A 20,888-nucleotide genomic window follows, 5' to 3' on the forward strand; every position below is an offset into this window, starting at 1 on the left:
AGTCACGTGACTTGAACTGTTTCGTGGCCTCGGCAGCGATGATCGGGCGATGGGTCGAGCGGCTCGACGACGCAGTCTACGGGAAATGTCTGCTCCAGTATGCGGTAAGGACCGTGGTACCTTTACAAAAGCTTGGTGGAGAGTCCGGTTGTTCTGGACGGGACCCAAAACCAAACCACCTTTCCCGGAGAGTAATGGGCATCAGACGCAGAGGTGTCATGACAGAAATTCCGGCGCGACTGATCTTGCGTGGTGTATGAGCGAGCCAGTTAACGGCATTCTTGAGCGTAAGCAGTAGCATGAGAGATGGGTTCACCCTCAGAAACGCCCGGTTAGTACCGTAGAATGGCGTCCATACAACATGAAGATTCTCGTCCATACAGGAGAAAGGGAGAGAAGCCAGTGGTAGTTTGAAACGCAGAGTTGTCAGCGTAGGTGACAAAAGGGAGTACGGGGTCCCAGTTTGTGTGGTCTTCCAACACCTACATCGCCAGCATGTCAAAAGGGCACGATTGAAGTGTTCCGTCATGCCGTTAGTCTGATGATGGTATGCAGAAGTGGTGCGGTGCTTAATGCGGCATTCTTTGAGCAATACTTCGATGGCATTTGAGAGAAAGACGCCGCCACGGTCACTAAGTAATTCACGTGGAGCTCCATGGCGCAGAATGAGATGACGAAGAAAGAACCATGCGACTTCTTTCGCGGTGGCAACTGGTAGCGCAGATGTTTCTGTGTACCGCATGAGGTAGTCGATGGCAACTATTACCCAGCGGTTGCCGTCAATAGTGGTCGGGAGTGGACCGAAGAGATCGACTCCGACGCGGTCGAATGGTCGCGCATGGCAAGGAAATGACTGTAGAGGACCAGTGGCTCTGTGAGTAGGAGCCTTGCCACGTTGGCACGCAGGGCACGACTGGGAACGTACGAGTACATTCCATGCCAGAAAAATCGCTTGGAAAGCCGGTCGTATGTTTTTAAAACGTCAGCGTGTGCGTTTTGAGGGTCTGCGTGGAAGTACGCGTAGATGTTGGAGCGCAAATAGCGGGGTATAACAAGAAGCCATTTTCTACCGTCCGGCTAGTAATTGCGACGGTTAACATGGCATCCCGTATCGCATAATGGGGAATTTGCCATCGTAGTGCACGAGGTAAACGCTGGCGTGGTGTCATCGAAGACGAGGAGAGAACGTTGATGAGCGAGGTTATCCAAGGGTCCTTGCGTTGTTCCGAAGGCGTGTCAGCGGTATCTATGCTGTCGATGCTTCGGCAAAAAAAAAAACAGGTGCAACGGCTGAAGGAAGGGGCGAACGAGAAAGAGCATCTGCGTCGGTATGGTTGCGGCCTGAGCGGTAAATGACGCGAATATCAAATTCGTGTAAATGTAGCGCCCAACGTCCAAGCCGGCCCGAAGGATCCTGCAATGAAGTGAGCCAATAGAGTGAATGGTGATGTGTAACTACATCAAATTGGCGTCCATATAAGTAAGGACGAAATTTTTGTAATGCCCAAACAATGGCCAAACACTCCTTTTCAAAAACCGAGCATTTGTGCTGTACCTTGGTTAGGGTGCGACTGGCATACGCAACTTTATACTCCGAGAAGCCATGCTTGCGTTGATCAAATACAGCGTCAAGTCGTATGCCACTGGTATCCGTGTGCACCTCGGTTGGAGCAGTAGGGTTGAAGTGGCGTAAAATAGGTGGTGAAGTAAGAAGATGGCGTAATGTTGCAAAAGCATCATCGCATGCTGGCGACCAATTAGAGAGGTAACCATCGCCAGTGATCAGCTGTGTCAGTGGTGCGAGTATCGAAGCAAAATAAGGGTACGGTAACCATCCACAAAAACGTCGATGAGGTTTGTCGGAGAAATGCGAGGACTTGATTATTTCGACGACGATGCAGTTCGGGCCTCCGGAACTGCGGCATATGGTTTTCCGCGTCTGAAGGGCAGGGTCGACGGCACATAGGTGAGAGAGAGCGACGTCGGGGAGATGGATATCGGTGACTGACTGAGGAAAGGCGGTCGGGTGAAGAAGATCCTTGTTGACGAGCCGTGTTTTTAAAGCACCGAGAGTCGTGCGACGATCTTTGCATGGTGTAGCTCTGAACGAGAGGGCGGCGGTGGCACAAGCGAGCTACATGTCCTGCGTAACCGCATGAATAGCGAATAGGGCGGTTGTCTGCGGTGCGCCATGGATTCGGAAACGCTGCAATCGGCCGGCTGAACGGAACTGGTGATGACCGAACAGGGATCAATGAGGTAGCATAAGTGGGCTTTCGAGGTGCTCTGTCTGCAAGGACTTGCGCATACGTCAAGGGTGTGGCCTCCAAAGGTGGTGAACGAGCGAAAAGCAAAGCGTCAGCTACCTCATCTTGTATGACGTTTCTTATGGCCGGGGCCAGATGATGTGGGGCCAGAGGATGTGTTTGTGGTGGCTCGGGCGTGCTCCATCAAATTAGAGAGGTGCCGAGTGACCTCCTCACGCACGAACTGCTTTATGCGAGCCAGCATGTCGTCTGGTCTCCGAGAGTTAAGGCCATGATGGAGTCACGTTGTTCCACAGAGCGACGTGTTTGGGTGCGTTGCTTGCACAATTAGTCAAAACTCAGACACAAGCTGACGAGATCAGCCATGATTTGTGGGTCCTTGGCTAACAACATTCAAAATGCGTCATTGCATATGCCCTTGAAGATGTGTTTGATTTTGTCGGCTTCGAGCATCGCTGGGTTTACCCGCTTGCACAAGTCAACAACGTCTTCAATGTAGCTGGTAAAGGTCTCTCGTGGCTGTTGAGCGTGCTCACGAAGTCTTTGTTCTGCGCCGAGTTTTCGCACAGCAGGGTGGTCGAAGACTTGCGAAAAGGAGGCCTTGAATGAATCCCAGCTGGCAATGCTGGCTTCGTGATTGCGCAACCAGAAACTAGTGAACCGGACAAGTAAAAGCTTACATAGGTCAGCTGAGTCCTGTCGTCCCACTTGTTCGCTGCGCTCAGCTTGTGGTAAGTAGCCAGCCTCTCCTCAACGTCTTGGCCGACAGTGAGTGCCACCGAAGATCGACTGGTGACGCAGTGGCCACACGCTGGGCCGTGTAGAGGCGGAAAATCGCGAGGTACCTTTGGTAGAGCGTTCTTCTGGCATTGCCGGCACTGCAGGTAAGGTGCGACGTCGTAGTTTCAGCTTTGTAGACTACCAAGCACCTCAACCAAATTATAAGAGGGTTTATTGGCTATAACCAACTGCCTGGTTCAAGGGGCGTCAGTCACTGTCTTGAGCTCAGCTCTTCGTCGTAGTCGTCTTTCAGGTGCTCCGACTAGAGACTGTCTCTCTCCCTTTTTCGCACTACAATATATATATATATATATATATATATATATATATATATATATATATATATATGCAGGGCTATTGATGATGAAAACCGCCTAAAGAATCTACCCATAATAAATTTCCTACTAGAAACACGTTTAAGCAAGGGACATGACTGTAAGGATTAGCGCAAGTGTAGAAAATGGAAGAACGAAAAAAGCCCAGCCTGTGCGGAAGGAGCAGATAGGAGAGCGGCCTTTCAGAGCCTTTTCTAAATACTCATTAGGTAACTGCTGTCGGCGCACTTGCTCGGTACCATCTAAGGCATTATTAATCATAATTTATGGGTAGTGGGCAAGTGTTCGCTGTGATATCCTTCGTCCATTTTTTATAACCATTGTATCAGCTAAAGGCTTGCACTGACGGAAAAGCATATTTCATTACGTAATATTTCATGTCGTTCTGGCCTGCAACGGTACGCCAACTATATAAAAAGATTGTCTAATAAAAAAGTGACTCTATCGCCTTGCAAAAAATTCGTCATTGAGAACCCGGTGAAATAACTACGAAGCAGCAAACGTTGCCTACGTAGCGGCCCTCAAACAAGCGAAAGCTAACTTCCAGCAACATATTTTACCATCCATGTTAACCGAAAACCCAGCAAAGTTTTGGCGCGTCATTAATCTTAATGATAACAGCATGTTGCATCTAAATGTTAATAATTACATGCTTATTGCCGATTGTGATTGCGCCGAAATATCAAACAATGCCTTCTGCAACAACTTCACAGGGTATACTGACGTGACACCTACTTATCAACCCGGTTACAACTACTAAACTATAGATCCTAGTATCATTTCACCCTTTGGTATCTCTAATCTTAATGATTCACTAAAGACATCATCAATCCCTGGCTCAGACCAAGTTACTCCTAAATTTTTAAAAAGCACCAGTGCCATTTCGTCATTGTTTCTTGCACAGATATTTTGCAATACATCGATACAGGTGCTGTCCCGCAGGACTTGCAGGTCGGGAAGGTGGTTCCAATACACATTCAGGTAGTAAAGGTTCACCCTTAAACTACCGCTCCGTATCATTAAGCAGTATTCCTTGCAAAATGTTAGCGCACAATATTTAGACTAACGTCGCCTCATTTTTGAAAACACTTTCTTTTTTTTTGAGATGCGCAGCATGGTTTCCTCGAAACTCAATCTTGCGAAACACAACTGGCAACCTTCATGTTACTTTAGATCATAGCTCACTAACTGCTTCTATTTTTCTCGACTTATCTAAGGCTTTCGACAAAGTAAATCAAAAGTCACCACTCTTAAAGCTCAAACAACTAAACCTTGATAATAACGTCCTCAGAAAGATAGACCATTTCCTACTTAAGTGCACACAGTTTGTACCTGCCAACGGGTGTTGTTCTTCTTCTCGTGCTGTTCACTCAGGAGTACCTCAAGGTTCCGTCTTAGGATTCCTTTTATTTCTAGTTTACAATAATGATTTGCCTTTATGTGTTTCTTCTAACATAAAACTGTTTGCAGATGACTGCGTTGTGTTTCGCCAAACTAACAGCCTAAATGCCATCACTGCCCTTCAAAATGACATTGACTATATTTTTAACTGGTGCACGACTTGGCGAATAAAACTAAATATTTCCAAATGGAAGGTATTGCGCATTTCCAGAATATCATCTTCTCCTGATACTAACTCACTTAAAAGCATCCCACTCGAATCAGTCACTTCTTACCGCTATCTAGGCGTACACATCACTACTTGTTTAAGCTGGTCACTCCATATCCACCTTATTATTAATAATGCAAACCGCATGGTTGGATACATTAATCTCTTCCGCGCCTGTCTCACACAAACTACTAATGTACAAGACGCTGATTCGTAGCAAGATAGAATGCGCCGCTGCAGCATGGGATCCGTGTTCAATAATTTAATCAATGCTCTTGAACTAATCCAAAACATTTGTGTTCGCTTCATTCTTCAGAACTACAGTGGTCGATCTAGCATTTCCGCCATGAAAAATTTATTCGAACTGCTGTCTCTTTCCTCTAGTCGTATGCTCTGTCTACTTCACAAAATTTATTATAAGATTCCAACTCTTCGCGAGGCACTTATTTTCAACCTTCTTACGTATCATCTAGAATTCATCATCCTAATAAACTTGGCGTTATGTCAAGTCTAACCAAACGATGCAGCGATCAATTTGTTCCCAGAACATCAATAAGCTGGAACTGACTTAACGAATCTGTGTTCGTTATTACCGATCATACCTTGTTTCGTTCTGTGCTAACTATCACTGTATAAACGCCCACACTTGCTTGTTTTGTCTGTACACAATGCTGATTTTTGCTCTTATTTGTTTGTTTTTATTTATTTTTGATGTTAGCTAACATTTTATGAGTAAAAATTGTATTTCACCTCCTTCTATAATGCCTTTGGCCCTGAGGGTATTACGAAATAAAAAAAATAAATCAAAGGGATTTTGTGCCCATTGTTCATGCAGTGGCTGACGACGATGAGAAATTATGCCTGAAGTGGGTATGCGCCGCAGTTATTAGGCTATCAAGAACAAGCTTTTGTAATGGGTTGGAGTATTCGACGAACCACCAGCCTGCCTAAGGCAACTTTGCGAACAAGTCCTAAGTACCGGCGTGACTCAGTGATGAAGTACTGGGCTGGCACGCAGCGTATCCAGGCTCAAGCTCCACTGTGTTCTTAGCACTTATGATTTACTCTCTTTTTTTCTTTCGGCACTGCTTACAGACACCGGTGGTGGTGGCGGTAGCGGTGATGGTGACGGTGGTGGCGGCGGAAAACTACGGCACCACTCGTTACCCATGTTCTGATCGCATAAGAGATTTTGCTGTAAAAGGCTGTAATGCGCTATCGTTTTCCTCTGATTGTCTCCGAAAACGCTCGTGTGGTAGAAATCGCATATAATAAAAATTATATGGGAAAGTTCAGTGTAGACTCTGCAGTTTAGAGAGTGGAGATATTTTGTCATGACAAAATGCTAGTGGTGTCTGATAGAGAGTGATATCACAAGTGATTCAGTAAAATTGAGTTTAAAAAGGATTTTTTTTTCTTTTGCAGCCATATCATGAAACAGAGTGCTCTTACCCGTGCGTTTTATCCCATGGTGATCCCAGTACCACTTATGGAACTCTTTTTCTAGCGGAGAAAGACTGGACACCTTGCAGTGTGGGTGATGCTTTTCTGTTTCAAAAACAATTTTTCACGTTTTCTATGGTGTATAGCCTATTTGTGGTCGCACGTCGTTAACGAAAGCTTCAGGCACGCATGCTTATTGAAAATGTTAGATGAAGGCTTCATAAAATGAAACTGGCAGACCTGAATTTATTCATTCCTTGGGTCATAATTATTTTACGCTTTTCGAGGAAGCAGGACACTCTAGGCTTTTTCTTGTTTATAATTAATAAATCTTAGTGCTGGCATGTTTTATATGCGAGTTCGGTATTACGCACCGGCTTGGTGCTTTCACTGAAGGGAGCCAGGTAACGCTTGTTTATTGCTCCGTTTTGTTATATTCGATTTTGATCCGAAAAGAATGGTAACAACGCTCGACGAAGACTACTCCACAGTGTTTCGAAAGATTTGTGATTGTTTAGGTCATTATTTTAGGATTACGTGCGGAACACCAATAGCCAAGTCACCAATACCGCGAGCAGTAGCAATAACGGTGCGAGATTTTACGACTGATTTACGGAACACATCGTGTTAGATCGATGGTCAATGAACTGTCAACGAATGTTTTCACAGTTGTCAGATACAAGTGGTTATCGCTTCTATTTTGAGTCTATAATTTCCGGGCACAGCTTCCGACACATAAAAAAAGTTGACAATTTCCCACTCTTGCGAACGTCAGAACCACGCGACATTAGGAATCAAGCAAGAAATGCTCCTTTTATTTTCTTTGTTCGTCATTGAATAAAATAGGCTTCTTGGCCTTTGGGTGTTTGTTTATTTATTATAGTTTAATTTTGTAGCTTCATTGACCCGACTAGAAGCTAGGACAGGCCTTCTGCTTGGACAAATGAATTTAGCTATTTCAGTTTTTAACTGTCATCCGGGACTACCAGTCTCGAGTCTGAGGTTCGGTTAGAAGACGGACACCTTAATACCCACTGAAAATTGGTGTTACAGTCAAAAGTTTTTGACATTGTCCTGAACCGAAGATACTACTCGGAACACAAGTGCTATGACCACGACAGTTCTCTATGGGCCCCTAACAGTAATAACAAATATGTATGGTGTCTCAGAACAGGAGCCTTAAGAATTTTACTTCAAAGCGACTCTAGGTCTCATTCAAGAGGCTTGAGGCGCCCCTAGAAAAAAAAGTATTACTGCTATGCAGACGACAAAACAGATTACTGTGAATACCCTTTTAGGGGCGAAGCTCCTCAATGCGTGGGTCATGCGCCTCTTGTATGTAGTGGCCACCTCTCGTTTTATTCCTTGGTATGTCCGCTAGATGGCGGTACTTGTATATGATGAATACATAATGAAAACATGCGAGATGACGGTACTTGGAGTGTTCACTCGATGGATGGGCGGGCGGACGCATGGACAGAAAGACATACAGATAGACGGACTGTGGACAGACCGACGGACAGACTACCAGGCGGATAGACGGACGCACTTACAAAGAGACAGGCGCACACATTGATGGACGGATGGACAGGTGGACGGACATAGAGACGCCGTGTTGATCAAGAAACTTTATCCTCAAGTGTTTTCCTAACTCGCCACGATGACATAGGGGTTATGGTTGCTGACCTCCAGATCAAGAGATCCAATCCCGGTTATGGCAGCCGCATTACAGGTGAAAGCAGGCATATTCGATACCCGAGTAGTTTGATAAAAACTCCAGGCATGGTTAAACGCTCTGGAGCTTTTCACTGCGTTGAGCATAATCAGATTGCTCTTGTGTTATGTTGAACCCAAACATTTCTTATTATTGAGTGTTTACCAACATCCTTTTAACCTAATAGCATGGCTTTTCATTGCATATCACCTTTAATCAAAATTTCACCGCTGTTGACTTAAGTCGCATCGTTTCAGTACTGGTGATATACCACAGCAAGTAACAAGTTGGACCTTTTGCGTGCCTGCTGAATACGTGACGGGACGCCGGCACACCAGCGGCGACACGAGTCACATCGCAAAAAATTGAACGACTCTACATGTCCAGTAGCGGAAGGTAGCAGATGAAACCCAGCAAGCACCGTCTTTGCCCTTCTATGCGCATGCGTGCCACGTTTACAAATCCCACCACCAACTGCCCCTAAAAGTGGGCCGTATATACACAGTAAACGCACACAGACAATTATATATATATATATATATATATATATATATATATATATATATATATATATATATATATATATATATATATATATATATATATATATATATATATATATATATTTTGTTGCCACATGTGCAATTTAGGTATGTGCACCTGTGTAGCGGGGAACATGGTGGTGGCAGAAGAAGAGGACGTTCGGTTGGTGGCAAGAGCTCGCTGCTCTTGCCACCAACTTGCTCTTGCTTCTTTGCCAATCCCCCTTAGTGGGTGAGAGCCACAAAAGGAAGGAACAAGCAAGCAAGCAAGCTCGCTGCTGTGCGTTCACTGCTGTATACCGTAGAGTCGACCGTGACGTCGGCTCTGAATAAACCTCTCTCGTAGACGTAACACAGTGGTGGATGCAGAATAGTTTTGTCAACTCTACCACATTCTCGCTGCAGCTCTTCACGCACGATTGCCCGAATAGTAGCGGCAAGGTCGGCGGACGGGCTCACGTCGACGCTGGCGACCGTTGTTACATTTGCCAGCCTACCAAATTTTGGAGCGATGCGACGAGTCTTCAATTTTTCAAACGTGCGGCAGTGATGTTGGACGTCGGAGGCTGAGGTGAGGTCATCCCTGCCTATCAGAAAATTGTAGACGTCTTCCGCTATGCCTTTCAAGAGGTGTCCGACCCTGTATTCTTCAGACATTTGCGGGTTTATAATCTTGGAAAGCTTAAGAACGTCCTCTATATAAGCAGTGCGGGTTTCTCCAGGAGTCTGGGCTCTTCCAGCAAGAGTCCGCTCCGCGGTTTTCTTTTTTGAGTCGGAATCACCAAAACACTTCTTCAGTTCTTGAACAAAAAGAGACCATGTTGTCAAGGACTCTTCCTGGTTTTTATACCAGATCAAGGCAGTGTCCGTGAGAAACAGCGCGACGTTTTCCAGGTGATCGATAGAGTTCCAGTGGTTGTACCGGCTCACCCTTTTGTAGTGCGCTAGCCACGCGTCCATATCTTCTCCTGCCATTCCCGCGAACGGGCGGGGTTCCATGTAGTGATGCCTAGGTGTAGCCAGCGTAGACCTGTGTGATCTCGAGGCGGTTGATTCCTGACCTTCGCACTGGGCCATGACAACTGTTGTCGGCGGCAGACCGGCAAGACGACGGCTCCGGCGAACTACGAACAGCTGTGGCTCCATAGTACGTCGACGTGCCGTACCCAGCACCTCCACCACTTTGTTACGTCCACGAGAAGGGTCTATTCAGAGCCGATGTAACGGTCGACTCGACGGTATACAGCAGTGAACGCACAACAGCGAGTTGTTGTTGTTGTTGTTGTTTTCCTGTGCAAATGGCTCGTACCCAAAGAAGGGGATTGGCCGATTATAAGGTGAATTTGCCCTAAACTTTCAGCATTGCGTCATTCCTACAATTTTTTTTCTAACTTAATTTTGATTTGAAATACCGATATCAAATTTGCAGAAAAAAAATAAGAAAAATAGTGAGACAACAATTTAGCAAGAAAATCGTTTAGTCGCAGTGATGTATTCTTGAACGGCGAATAAAACATCCCTGTGGCTGAAACCCAGTGTAGAGGCTCCAAATGAAAGAAGATCAGGTTGTGGTAGTTGCAAGCCCAGTCTTTTAAGAGGTGGTGCTAGTATGCTTTGCCTGAATAAATCGAAACGGCGAGAATGTAATAAAAAATGACTGATCGTTTCCTCTTGATTACAGTAAATGCACATAGGGGAATTCAATATGCCTGATCTATGCAAGTAAAAATTAAGGGAGGTAACGCGGCAACGAAATTTCGTGATGACAACTTCCATCATCCTTAATTTAGTCAGTTCACTGCGCCAGTCAGTTCACAGCGAGTTCCTCTTGCCACCAACCGAACGTCCTCTTCTTCTGCCACCACCATGTTCCCCACTACACAGGTGCACATACCTAAATTACACATGTGGTAACATTATATATATATATATATATATATATATATATATATATATATATATATATATATATATATATATATATATATATATATATATATATATATATATATATATATATATATATATATATATATATATATATATATATATATATATATATATATATATATATAACGCGCGTCACCCGCCAAATTAACAGTATCCATCATGCAATGTTTCCTAAAGCTGCAGCTATTTTTGCGCAGTACATTTCTCGTACGACTACGTTAGACCTAAACTAGTTTGAGACCTCATACTGTCGAACACGTGCAATATACAGTGCGCATTTGTACAGAGACATGCTATATTTACCTTGGCCAACTGTAAACATTTGACGCAGGGTTGCGAAAAAAATTTTTTTTTGAGGGGAGAAGGGGGCTGTGCAGCAGAGGGACTAACTTTGGCAATTGGTGGTCACTGTTAACGCGTGTCAACATATTAGTATACCCAGGAAAGTTAAAGTATGAAAACATTTCGTTGTGTAGGTGGTTCCGATTCCCTTTCTCTCCTCTCTATACTTACAGCCTCCTGGTTCTGCGTGCGCTTGACATGTTTTTTTTTCATTTCCCAGCTTTCTGAGCACAGCTAACTTGCCATTGAGAAAGTATTCAAGTTTGTTGCCGGAAAATCATAGGGCTCCTGCGTGCACTCTATGCTGCAGCTTTATGCAGCCATTTTTTTCGCACTTCTGCAGTACAGCCATCCTGCCCAGTCCAACACGTGCAAGACTAACATCCGTGCACTACAAAGCGTACAAGCCCAAGCAATTCGGACATGTCTTGGCCTTCAAATATGCTCATCGACAGTGGCAACTAGTGTTATCGCGCAAAAACAGCCAGTTACAACGTATATCGTTGTCGAGATTTTGAGAGCGCACATTTGGTAGTAATGACAGCTGCTGTCACATCATTAGGCGTGTTTGACAATGCGGATGCCTCATGCTTCGTTCTGCAGTATTGTAACGAAAAAACAGGGCACATTACCACCTGGCTTCAAACTTGCGATGCGTCCAGCATGTGCAATATGGTGTCTGCGTCAACCTTACGTGCGTTTATCGGTTCCTGGAGTCGTTAAAAAGGCACGCATGTCACCGCTAGCCCCATAACAATTGACTTTCCATCTGTTGGACGAAACGTACTTTGACCGCATACATGTTTATACCGATGGCTTCACTAATTCCAACAGCTCTACAGGAGCAGCGGTTGTTCCATCTGATAATGTGTTGCTTCAATACAAGTTCTCTCACACCACGACGTCGACAGCAGCAGAACTTTCAGCGCTTCAAGGTGCAGCCAAGTACATTCTTCGGCAGCAACCTAATCAATGTGCCATCTTTTGCTACTGCAGGTCAGCCTTACAGACACTACGGTTCATTATACAGCGCAAGTTACAAGAACAATCAGACATGGTACGATTACCACAAAGCGCTCGAGAATGGTCAGGATATTTATTATATTTCTATGGTTTGCGAGTCATTGCTGAATTGTCGGCAATGACTTCGCGGATGAAGCTCCTCGATTGCCTCATGAGAAAGACTTGCGTATGCCCATACCACTCTTGAGAACAGACGCTGCAAGGCGACTACAATCACTTTCTCGCCGCATAACTCTCCACAAAGGAATGCGCCGGGTTTCTCCTGTGCACGCCTGTATTCGATTGACCCAAACTTCCGACTTTGTTTGCCATCCTGGTCCCAACGACGCTCTTAAACTTAGCTGTGTCGCACGAGGTTGGGTGTGGCATTAACCAATGCATAATCTTGCCTTGGAATGGCGAGAAGTCTGGCTTGCAACATTAGCTCCTGCGAGGAGACGCTTGAGCACATTCTATGCCACTGCCCAGCATACTAGTCCTAACGACGTGTTATGGAAGCCAAGCTCCGTCAGCTGGATTCACAACCACTTACAGAGAAAAAGATCCTTGGACGTTGGCTGACGGTTTCGAATACGCGCAAAGCCACGAAAATCCTCTTGTGCTTTTCAAAGACCACGGGACTTCAGGAGTAGTTGTGAAAAAACAGCATGTGACCGTGTTGTGTAGTCTAGACCTGACTATTCATTCTTCTCTTTCTTACTCATCTTATTTTCTTTCTTTTTCTTTTCTATTCCTCTCTCCCCCACCCGAGTTTAGAGTAGCACTGAGCCAAGCTTGGTGAGCCTCCCCGCCTTTCGTCTCCATTTCTCTCTCTCTCTCTCTAACTTCCAATAAATTGGCGCAGTTATTGTAAAGTAAACACAGCGCAACAACATACACAGAGACAGAAGAAGAGACGACACCGCGCTGATTGAAGTCAGCGCGTTGTCGTCTCTTCCTCTGTCCTTGTGTATATTTTTGCGCTGTTTTTACTTCCCAAGTATGAACCACAAACTATCCCAACTTTCGCTATTATGTAAGTTATTATGAATAATGCAGACGCCCAACCAACGAAAAAAGAGTCAAGACGGAAGAAATCAGGATACGACATGTCTTTTCTAAATAAGCTACGGTCTTTCACAAGGGCTTTATGTAGCTCAAGTTTAGTAGATTGGTGTGACATACTTCAAGTGTTGTGACATCATGTGTTGGATATGAACTATCATCAGGTACGAAGAAATCTGCATAAAAAATCAGACTTAGGCCCGGCCACCTAAATCTGCGGCTTTCTTATAAAATGTTTATTACTCCTCCTCCTCCATGGAGAGAATGATGACAATGATGACGAGTAGGGCGAAGCGCCTGTGCGTCAGCCAGTCTGTTCTGTCTGTCTGTCTGCCTGCCTGCCTGTCTGTCTGTCTGTCTGTCTGTCTGTCTGTCTGTCTGTCTGTCTGTCTGTCTGTCTGTCTGTCTGTCTGTCTGTCTGTCTGTGCGTTCGTCTATCTCTCTATCTGTCCGTCTGTCTGTTCATCCGTCCATTTAGTGAAAACTTGAAGTACCGCCATTTCGCATCCTTTCCCACACCAAGTACCGCCATCTAGCGGACATTTCAAAGACTAAACAAGAGGTGGCTACTACTACAAACACGGGACGTACGGCCCATGACGTGAGAAGCTTCGCCCCTGAAATGTGCGCCGGGCGAGCCGAACCGCATATCTGTTCCGGCGCGCGGCTCTCTCAGTACTGCTCGACTGCAGCGGCGCCTTGGAGGGCAACGTGGAAGCCATCAGACAGCGAGGCGTGGTTATGCCACTCAACAATCTATACACTGTACTTCAGGTAGCAGAGCTGTGCCAAGGTTCGCCATCTTGAGTTCAAATGTCTTGCAAGAAAGCCACTCACCACCCACATAGGAACAGCGCTTCCACTTAAGTGTACTACTGTTGCTTTATCTATTGTTTCATATTCTTTCTACCGTTTATAAAGGTACGGACAAAACACGGTTGCTCTGGTCACACCTTGAAGCTTTCATATTTTGCTTACGTTCTTGTTATATAATAATTAAACAAAGTGTGTCGGCTAGTTGAACCAGTGACATTTATATTTATAGCTGGTAGATTCGCCTTCTTTATCCCTGTTATAGGGGCGTAGCTCCTTAGCCGTGTGTTGTGCGTCCTCGATGAATGTAGTAGTAGTAGTAGTAGTAGTAGTAGTAGAAGTAGTAGTTGTAGTAGTAGTAGTATTTGTAGCAGTGGTAGCCACCTCTCATTTAGTCCTTGTAATGTCCGCTGGATAGCGGTACTTCTATATGACGAAAATATGATGAAAAGATGCGAGATGGCGGTACTTGAAGTGTTCACTAGATGGACAGACAGACAGACTGACGCACCGATGGACAGACAGGCAAGCAGACGAACGAATGGATGGACGCGCGGGCAGACGGATACATGTACGGGTTAACGCACAGACGCACGTATAGATGGATGCACGAATGAAAGGACAGATGAACGCGTGAACGGACGGATGGACTGATGGACGCGCGGATGCACACATGGACTGACAAACAGATGGGCGGACGAAGGGACGCACTTATGGACGAATGGACGCGCTGATGCATGGACGAACGGACGCACGAACGGCCGCACGAATGAACGGATGGACACTCAGACGGATGGACATACGGATGGACGCATGGACAAATGAAAGAAATGATGAGTGGACAGATGGAAGCACGGATTAACTGGCAGACGTTTCACCCTACTGATTATCACTCATGCCGTGGGATGCTTTGTTTTTTTTTTCGTGCGTTGGGCACAATCGTTAGCTTTTTAAGGAGCCAGCTATAGTTTTAAAGGCGGTTTCGAGGTTGCAAAACTTGTGCCGAAAAAACTTCCGTTCACCTCATTTACCAGCTCCTAACGTCCAAACTGAAAGCATGTTTTCAAGTCTTCTTTTCAAAAAAAGGAAAGTCTCGCATTAGATTTTCACATAAAGGAACGCACGTAAAAGGAGCACTGACATCAAATTTCAAGATCTAGATGTGCCCATCTTTCGATCGCTTGGTATGCATAGGTTTTCTTGGCCAAACTTGAGCGGCATTCATGACGTGGAAGATATTTTATTGTGATGTCAAACAGCGTAGAAAAGTTAAGGAGACAAAACGGAAAATAGACTGCCCTGTGACATCGACACTAGTGCTACGTGTTTGGTGTAATACATTCCAAAAATACCATCATGAGTAATGATGCTCTAGTAGCGATGATTTGTACGATTAGAGTGTTCTTATTGTGGCGCCGGCTGGCGCCGAAGTGCAGAAACGCACTCGCTCGTCCACAGCCGGGCTAGCGCGCGCAGGGGCGGTCTAGCCCGGCGGTAGCTCGTCGTGTATGATCTTCATCGAAACGGTTTGAATTATTTCGTGAAGTTGTCAAGATAAAAAAACACCTTTAAAAGAATGGTAAAAGGAAAGGGCATGATCAAACGTGTGCTTGTCGGTCAGCATGTCGGGGAATTGTTGTAAGTTGCAGGTGAGTTGCAATCGTCTAGTCTGAAGCACGAAAAAAGCGCAATCACTTCACGTCTTTTCATATCACGCATGTGTTACACATCAACACGATCACAAGCTACCTAAGTGGAACAGCGTATAGTCAGATATTATCGCTCACAAGTAACATGCATGTATCGTTAAATTTTAGTTCATGTGTAGACCTTTCGTCCACGTAAAAATGTTAATACCATGGTAACCGGGAGAGGCTGGGCAGGTGGGGCCATCTGGAGGCGCAAAAAAGAAGCTGAGAAGCAGGAAACTTCTTAAATTTCTCCGCTGATGCTCATTCGCGATAGATATATTGCGTTGACCCCTCTGCGTATACCTGAATGCTTTGCATGCCAAAACACACCAATATAGCTGAGACACACCAGTGAACATGGCTGAAGCGTGCATTCTCGGGCACGTCTGCAGTGCTGCTTGGAACGGCGTTCATTTCGGAATCACTGTTATGCAAAAGGTCGATCGAAGCAAAAATAATTCGCAACGTCGAGAATCACGGGGATTCCAAGCTCCAGACTATTGTATTGAACCAGAGTCGACACGTTGTACGGCCACGACAGTAATGCAGGTGACAAGGCATGACTGAATGTGTCCGCCCAGCAAAGAAAATGTTTGCGGAGCAGCTGTAGCTTGACGTCACTCTTTTCTGTGGAGAAGTGGTCAGCTGTGGCGTGACCTGGAGATGACCGCGAAGTAGCGCCACTGCTGGTGCTCCCAGCGTTAAATAAGGCGGGGTTGCCGGCAGTTTTTCAATAGTGCTAGACTCCAGTAATATAAATCAATAAAAGTGACAGTTATTCATCCCTCGGTTGCGTTCTAGGTCGTGAATAGTTGCTTCGCATGAGTAAACTTCTTTGAACGAGTAAATTTGATGTCAGTGCTCCTTTAGGTTCAAGGCTCTTATAAGGCTCTTATAAACTTTATGTAGCTCAAAAACATCTATTCGAATATAATTTGACAAAATAATAGAAGAAAAGTCTAGAAAACGAGTGCACTACTTTCTAAAGCTCTTTTTGTCCACCAATGCTATTTGCGCACATCGGTGGACAAAACTGGATGTCATCAAGGGCGTGTGTTTTTTAACAGTGAAAGGGTCTTAACTGAAGCGAGCAGGTTAGCGATCGAGAGTGGCCGTGCGACGCTCGTATTAACCGCGGCTCTCGCATAAAGATTGCATATAATCGCGGCTCACGACCGCTAATGAGAATCGTTGTTAAACAGCTTTTCGTGCCCAAGATTCCTTTTGCTAAAGATTTGAAAGCTGTAATAAATTCACACGCTAGCTGCAACCCGTTGCTGATCCGAATAGTTCTAGTTTGAACTTCTCCTTTTATGTTTTGTGCTATACCCGCCAGACCAATTCGCACGTATGCATACGACACATGCCGAAAACTCTGCATGTATAACGTATTGACTACATCTGTAGGTAATATAAATACACCAAGTTTGGCCGTGCCGTGGGTAGATGAAAATCACTGAATATCCACAGAGTGAATGATGATGAGTGGTTCATCCGTCCACGCTTCCGTTCATGCGTCTGTGATTGAGTCCGAATGAACATCCGTCTGTGCGTCGGTCCATGCGGACGCACTGACGGACGCTTGGACGGACGGGCGCAAGGATGAACGAATAGAAACAAGAGCCAATGGATGCACCGACGGACTAACTCACAGATGGAAACAACGACGAATGGACGCATGAATCAATGAAAGCACAGACGGAGAGACCTACAGATGAACAGGAGAAGCACGGACGCGTGAACAGATGCAAGGACGGAAGCATGCATGGACAGACAGGTTGACGAACATACGAATGGATGAATAGAAGCACGAACGGACGCATGAACGGATAGACATAGGAATGGTCACCACATTTATCATCATTCACTCCGTGGATATCAGGACAAAAACAACAAGAGAGAAGGCAAGGAGGTTAACCAGGCACATGCTCGGTTTTATACCCTACGCGCGGGGAATGAAAAAGGGGGTTAAAGATGAGAGAGAGAGGAAAGAGAAGAGAAAGGAAAAAAGGATGGTCAGTCAATGGGCTGACGCGTATGCAGCGGTGGCACTACACAAATGTAAAAGGTGTTCACACAGGCCTGTAGTTCTCAAAAAGCACAAGACGGCTTTCTTCGACTGCTTTGTGAGCCGACGAAAGGCGAGGACGGTGTTCCAGTAGAACCTTATAAAGAGTGGCCGATCGTCTAATTGTCGCAAGTGTCCGAAAGATTCTTTCTTTCAGTGGCAAATCGAGGGCAATGGCATATCAGATGGTCGATGTCTTCTTCGGTGCCGCAGACGTCGCATTCCGTATTTTCGGTCCATCCAATGAGGGTTTTGTATGCTTTCGTGAAGGCAACCCCCAACAAAAGGCGACAAAGAAGCAAAGCTTCACCTCGACGAAGTCCGGATGGAGGTTGAAGTTCCAGTCGAGGGTTTATTTAGTAGTCTCGTATGTCTTAAGCTTGGGGTGTTTCACTCAAGCAGACACAGACTACGTGCAAGGTGACGAAGTTGCTTTGCAGCGTCTGCCCTTGACAAAGAAGTCGAAAGGGTGTGCTCTTCTTGGTACGATGTGCGAGCCGCGATGTCTGCGGAATCATTGCCAATGATTCCACAATGGCCAGGTAGCCACTGAAAGTTGACCTCATGGCCTGTTCTTGTGACGTGGTGAAGAAGTTTGACAACCTCGTAAGTTAGGAGTCCATGGCAACCTCGTTGAAGGACTGACTGCATGCTCTCTAGGGCCGGTTTTGAGTCAGAAAACACAGCCCATTTACTCGGTCTCTGGGATTTCATATACGCTAGGGCGTCACGTAAAGACGCAAGTTGTGCCGCCGTAGACGTAGTGGCGTTTGGCAGCTTGATTCGCAGAGGGATTCCTCTAGCTGGAATCACCACCACACCGCCAGAACCAGACGGTGTGGTCGAGCCATCGGTGTATATGTGCACGTGCTTATTGTACATTTCATGCAGGAGGTGCAAGCTCAATCGATTTAGGGCTGACGAAGGCGAATTTGATTTTTCCGTATTCCTGGAATGGAAAGACGTACTTGCGGAAGTATCAGGCACCGCGGAGGATACACTAGTTTATCAGCAGGCACAAAACGTGACGTAAACAACGCACTATGTGCACAGATAATTGCACGAAAGTTCATGCGGGGTTTCTCAGTAGCGAGGGTTGCCAAGTGGTGGGAAGGATTCCTAGTATGTTGCCTGAGGTACGTACGCATCGTTTCAATGGTGTTGTGCGTCATGATCAAATAGTCCTGTGCAATGGCAATTGTTTCAGCTGTCGATGCGCAGCGGGGTAAACTAAGGCATATCCTAAGCGCCTGGGCTTGATTATTTCGGATTGTGCGCAGGTTTGTTTTGCACGTGTTAAATATAACAGGTACGCTGCAACGCAACAATTCAATAAATAATACGTTTTACAGCGGTACATAGACTTGACAGACATTCCCCAACTTTTCCCGACAAGAAACTTGAACAAGTGACAACTGGTGGTCCGCCACTTTTTCGCGTAGTTTACGTGTGAAACCAAGACAGGTTTCGGTCGATTATGACTCCGAAGAACCTGTGGCTCCGGCTGCATGACACGAACTGCCTGGGATATGCCATCAGCAGACATTGGCTTTCTGGTGAAAGCCACGGCTGCACACTTTCCACTTGTGATTTCGAGCCCTTGTTTGCGTAGGTGGTGCGATGTCACTGATGCTGCCTTCTGAAGTTGAGCGCGAAGTTGAAGTTGAGTGACACCTGATGTCCACACACAGATGTCATCAGCATCAATGGAAAGTTGTACACTGCTTGGTTGCTTGCCAACTAGTCCAATAAGTGTTACGTTGAACAGCGTCGGGCTTAGCCCTCCGCCTTGTGGGACTTTTTGGCTACAGTAAAACTTGGGTGTCGAGCCATTCTCTGTCTGCACGTGAAATGATCTATTCTTTAGGTAGATCTGAACCCACATATAAACCTTGGAACCGAGTCGCGCTTATGTCGATCAATTTCACGCTTATGTTGGGGCAAATCGACGCACTTCTGTATCAGGCTGTGTTCTTGGAAGGGATGGGCACTCCTCACGAGGTGGGAGTGTTGACCCTGCTGTTGTTTTCGGTGTATTCGTCTTGGCGAAATTTGATGATGGGGGCCAGTCGCTTTTGCTTGAGATGACGTGTCTTTATTGGCAGATGTCACATTTCGTGATGATCTTCTGTGGTCCGTCGACTTCGCCTGACAGTAGCAGAAGCTTCTCTGTGCGTTGAATTGTCGTGCCCCATGCGTTTCAGCACTGCGCGTTCATTTTACACTCGCGGGCAATCTTTAGATGACGCTTTATGAGCACCGTGGCAGTTGGAGCATTTGAACGCAGTTGCACGGCAGGTGTCTTCTGAATGAGGTTCGGCACATCGCGGGCACACAACATTGCTGGTACATACCTCTTTTACATGTCCGATCTTGACACATCTGTAGCATTGTACGGGATTCGGTATGTATGGACGGATTTGGTGGCAAACGTGGCCAACTTTGACGTGTGGTGGAAGACTGTCTCCCTCAAAAACAATCTTCAGGCAACGTGACTGACTGAGCCTTGCGATGTGCTTGATGAGGATGTCGTCTGTAGTTTGCTTTATCAAGACAGGAAAATCGTCAGCCGGAATGGAATTGTCTACGTCATAAATGACGCCAACACTGATTTAAATGTGACTTTGTCGATTTCCAAGAGGTCTTGTAGGCTTTGCAGCGCACTACGCTGTAGAACATCAACTGCCCGAACATTCTTCTGTGAGTTGATACTCACGTCTTTAATTTCTTTTGGGGCGAGTACTTCGAGGTATGCAGAGAGTACTTGCCTGTTAAGCCCCTGTAGGTTGGCTGAAGGGTCCACAGCCATGCAGAGTATAGTGTGCAGCCAACGCTGCGTGGTAGCCTGCACGGTGGATAAACTCGCCGTCGACGATGTTCAGAGCAGTCTTCTTTTTGCATTGCGGCTCATTACCACTGTGTAGTCGTCATACGATGACTCGAAGCCGTCAGAGTAGAGCTCTGTTGCCTCACTGTCGGTGCCGTTTTAGGTGGTCCCACGTTTTCTAGCCGCTGCCGGACGTATCGGTCGTCCAGCTCGAAAATCCTCAGAGGCTTTTTTATCTATTCTCGCAAGGAAGGAGCGGGAGCTCCCAGAATTTGCGGAAAAACAAATAGAAAATTCGAGACAAGAATATAAGCGTTCTCTGAAAATTACACTTTGTCGTCATCCATTTTTCGTGGATATGCTATGCTATAAACTGTAAGTGGCTGCATACGACATATAGAGGACGGTATGGCCACCCGCCATAAGAGTTTTGCCCCTAA

The 20,888-nt window shown here is 45.8% G+C and overlaps 1 protein-coding gene across 1 annotated transcript in view; it reads left to right on the forward strand.

The window, feature by feature from the left end:
* Positions 1 to 20,888, forward strand: part of LOC142786721 (uncharacterized) — an 83,521-nt gene that overhangs the window by 39,232 nt on the left and 23,401 nt on the right. Inside the window, exon 3 of the mRNA XM_075884359.1 lies at positions 6,417 to 6,524. Within this exon, the coding sequence (XP_075740474.1) occupies positions 6,417 to 6,524 (108 nt within the window). The remainder of the gene's footprint in view (positions 1 to 6,416; positions 6,525 to 20,888) is intronic.

This window comes from Rhipicephalus microplus, unplaced genomic scaffold (genome assembly GCF_043290135.1).
Source record: "Rhipicephalus microplus isolate Deutch F79 unplaced genomic scaffold, USDA_Rmic scaffold_28, whole genome shotgun sequence".
Classification (NCBI taxonomy): domain Eukaryota; kingdom Metazoa; phylum Arthropoda; class Arachnida; order Ixodida; family Ixodidae; genus Rhipicephalus; species Rhipicephalus microplus.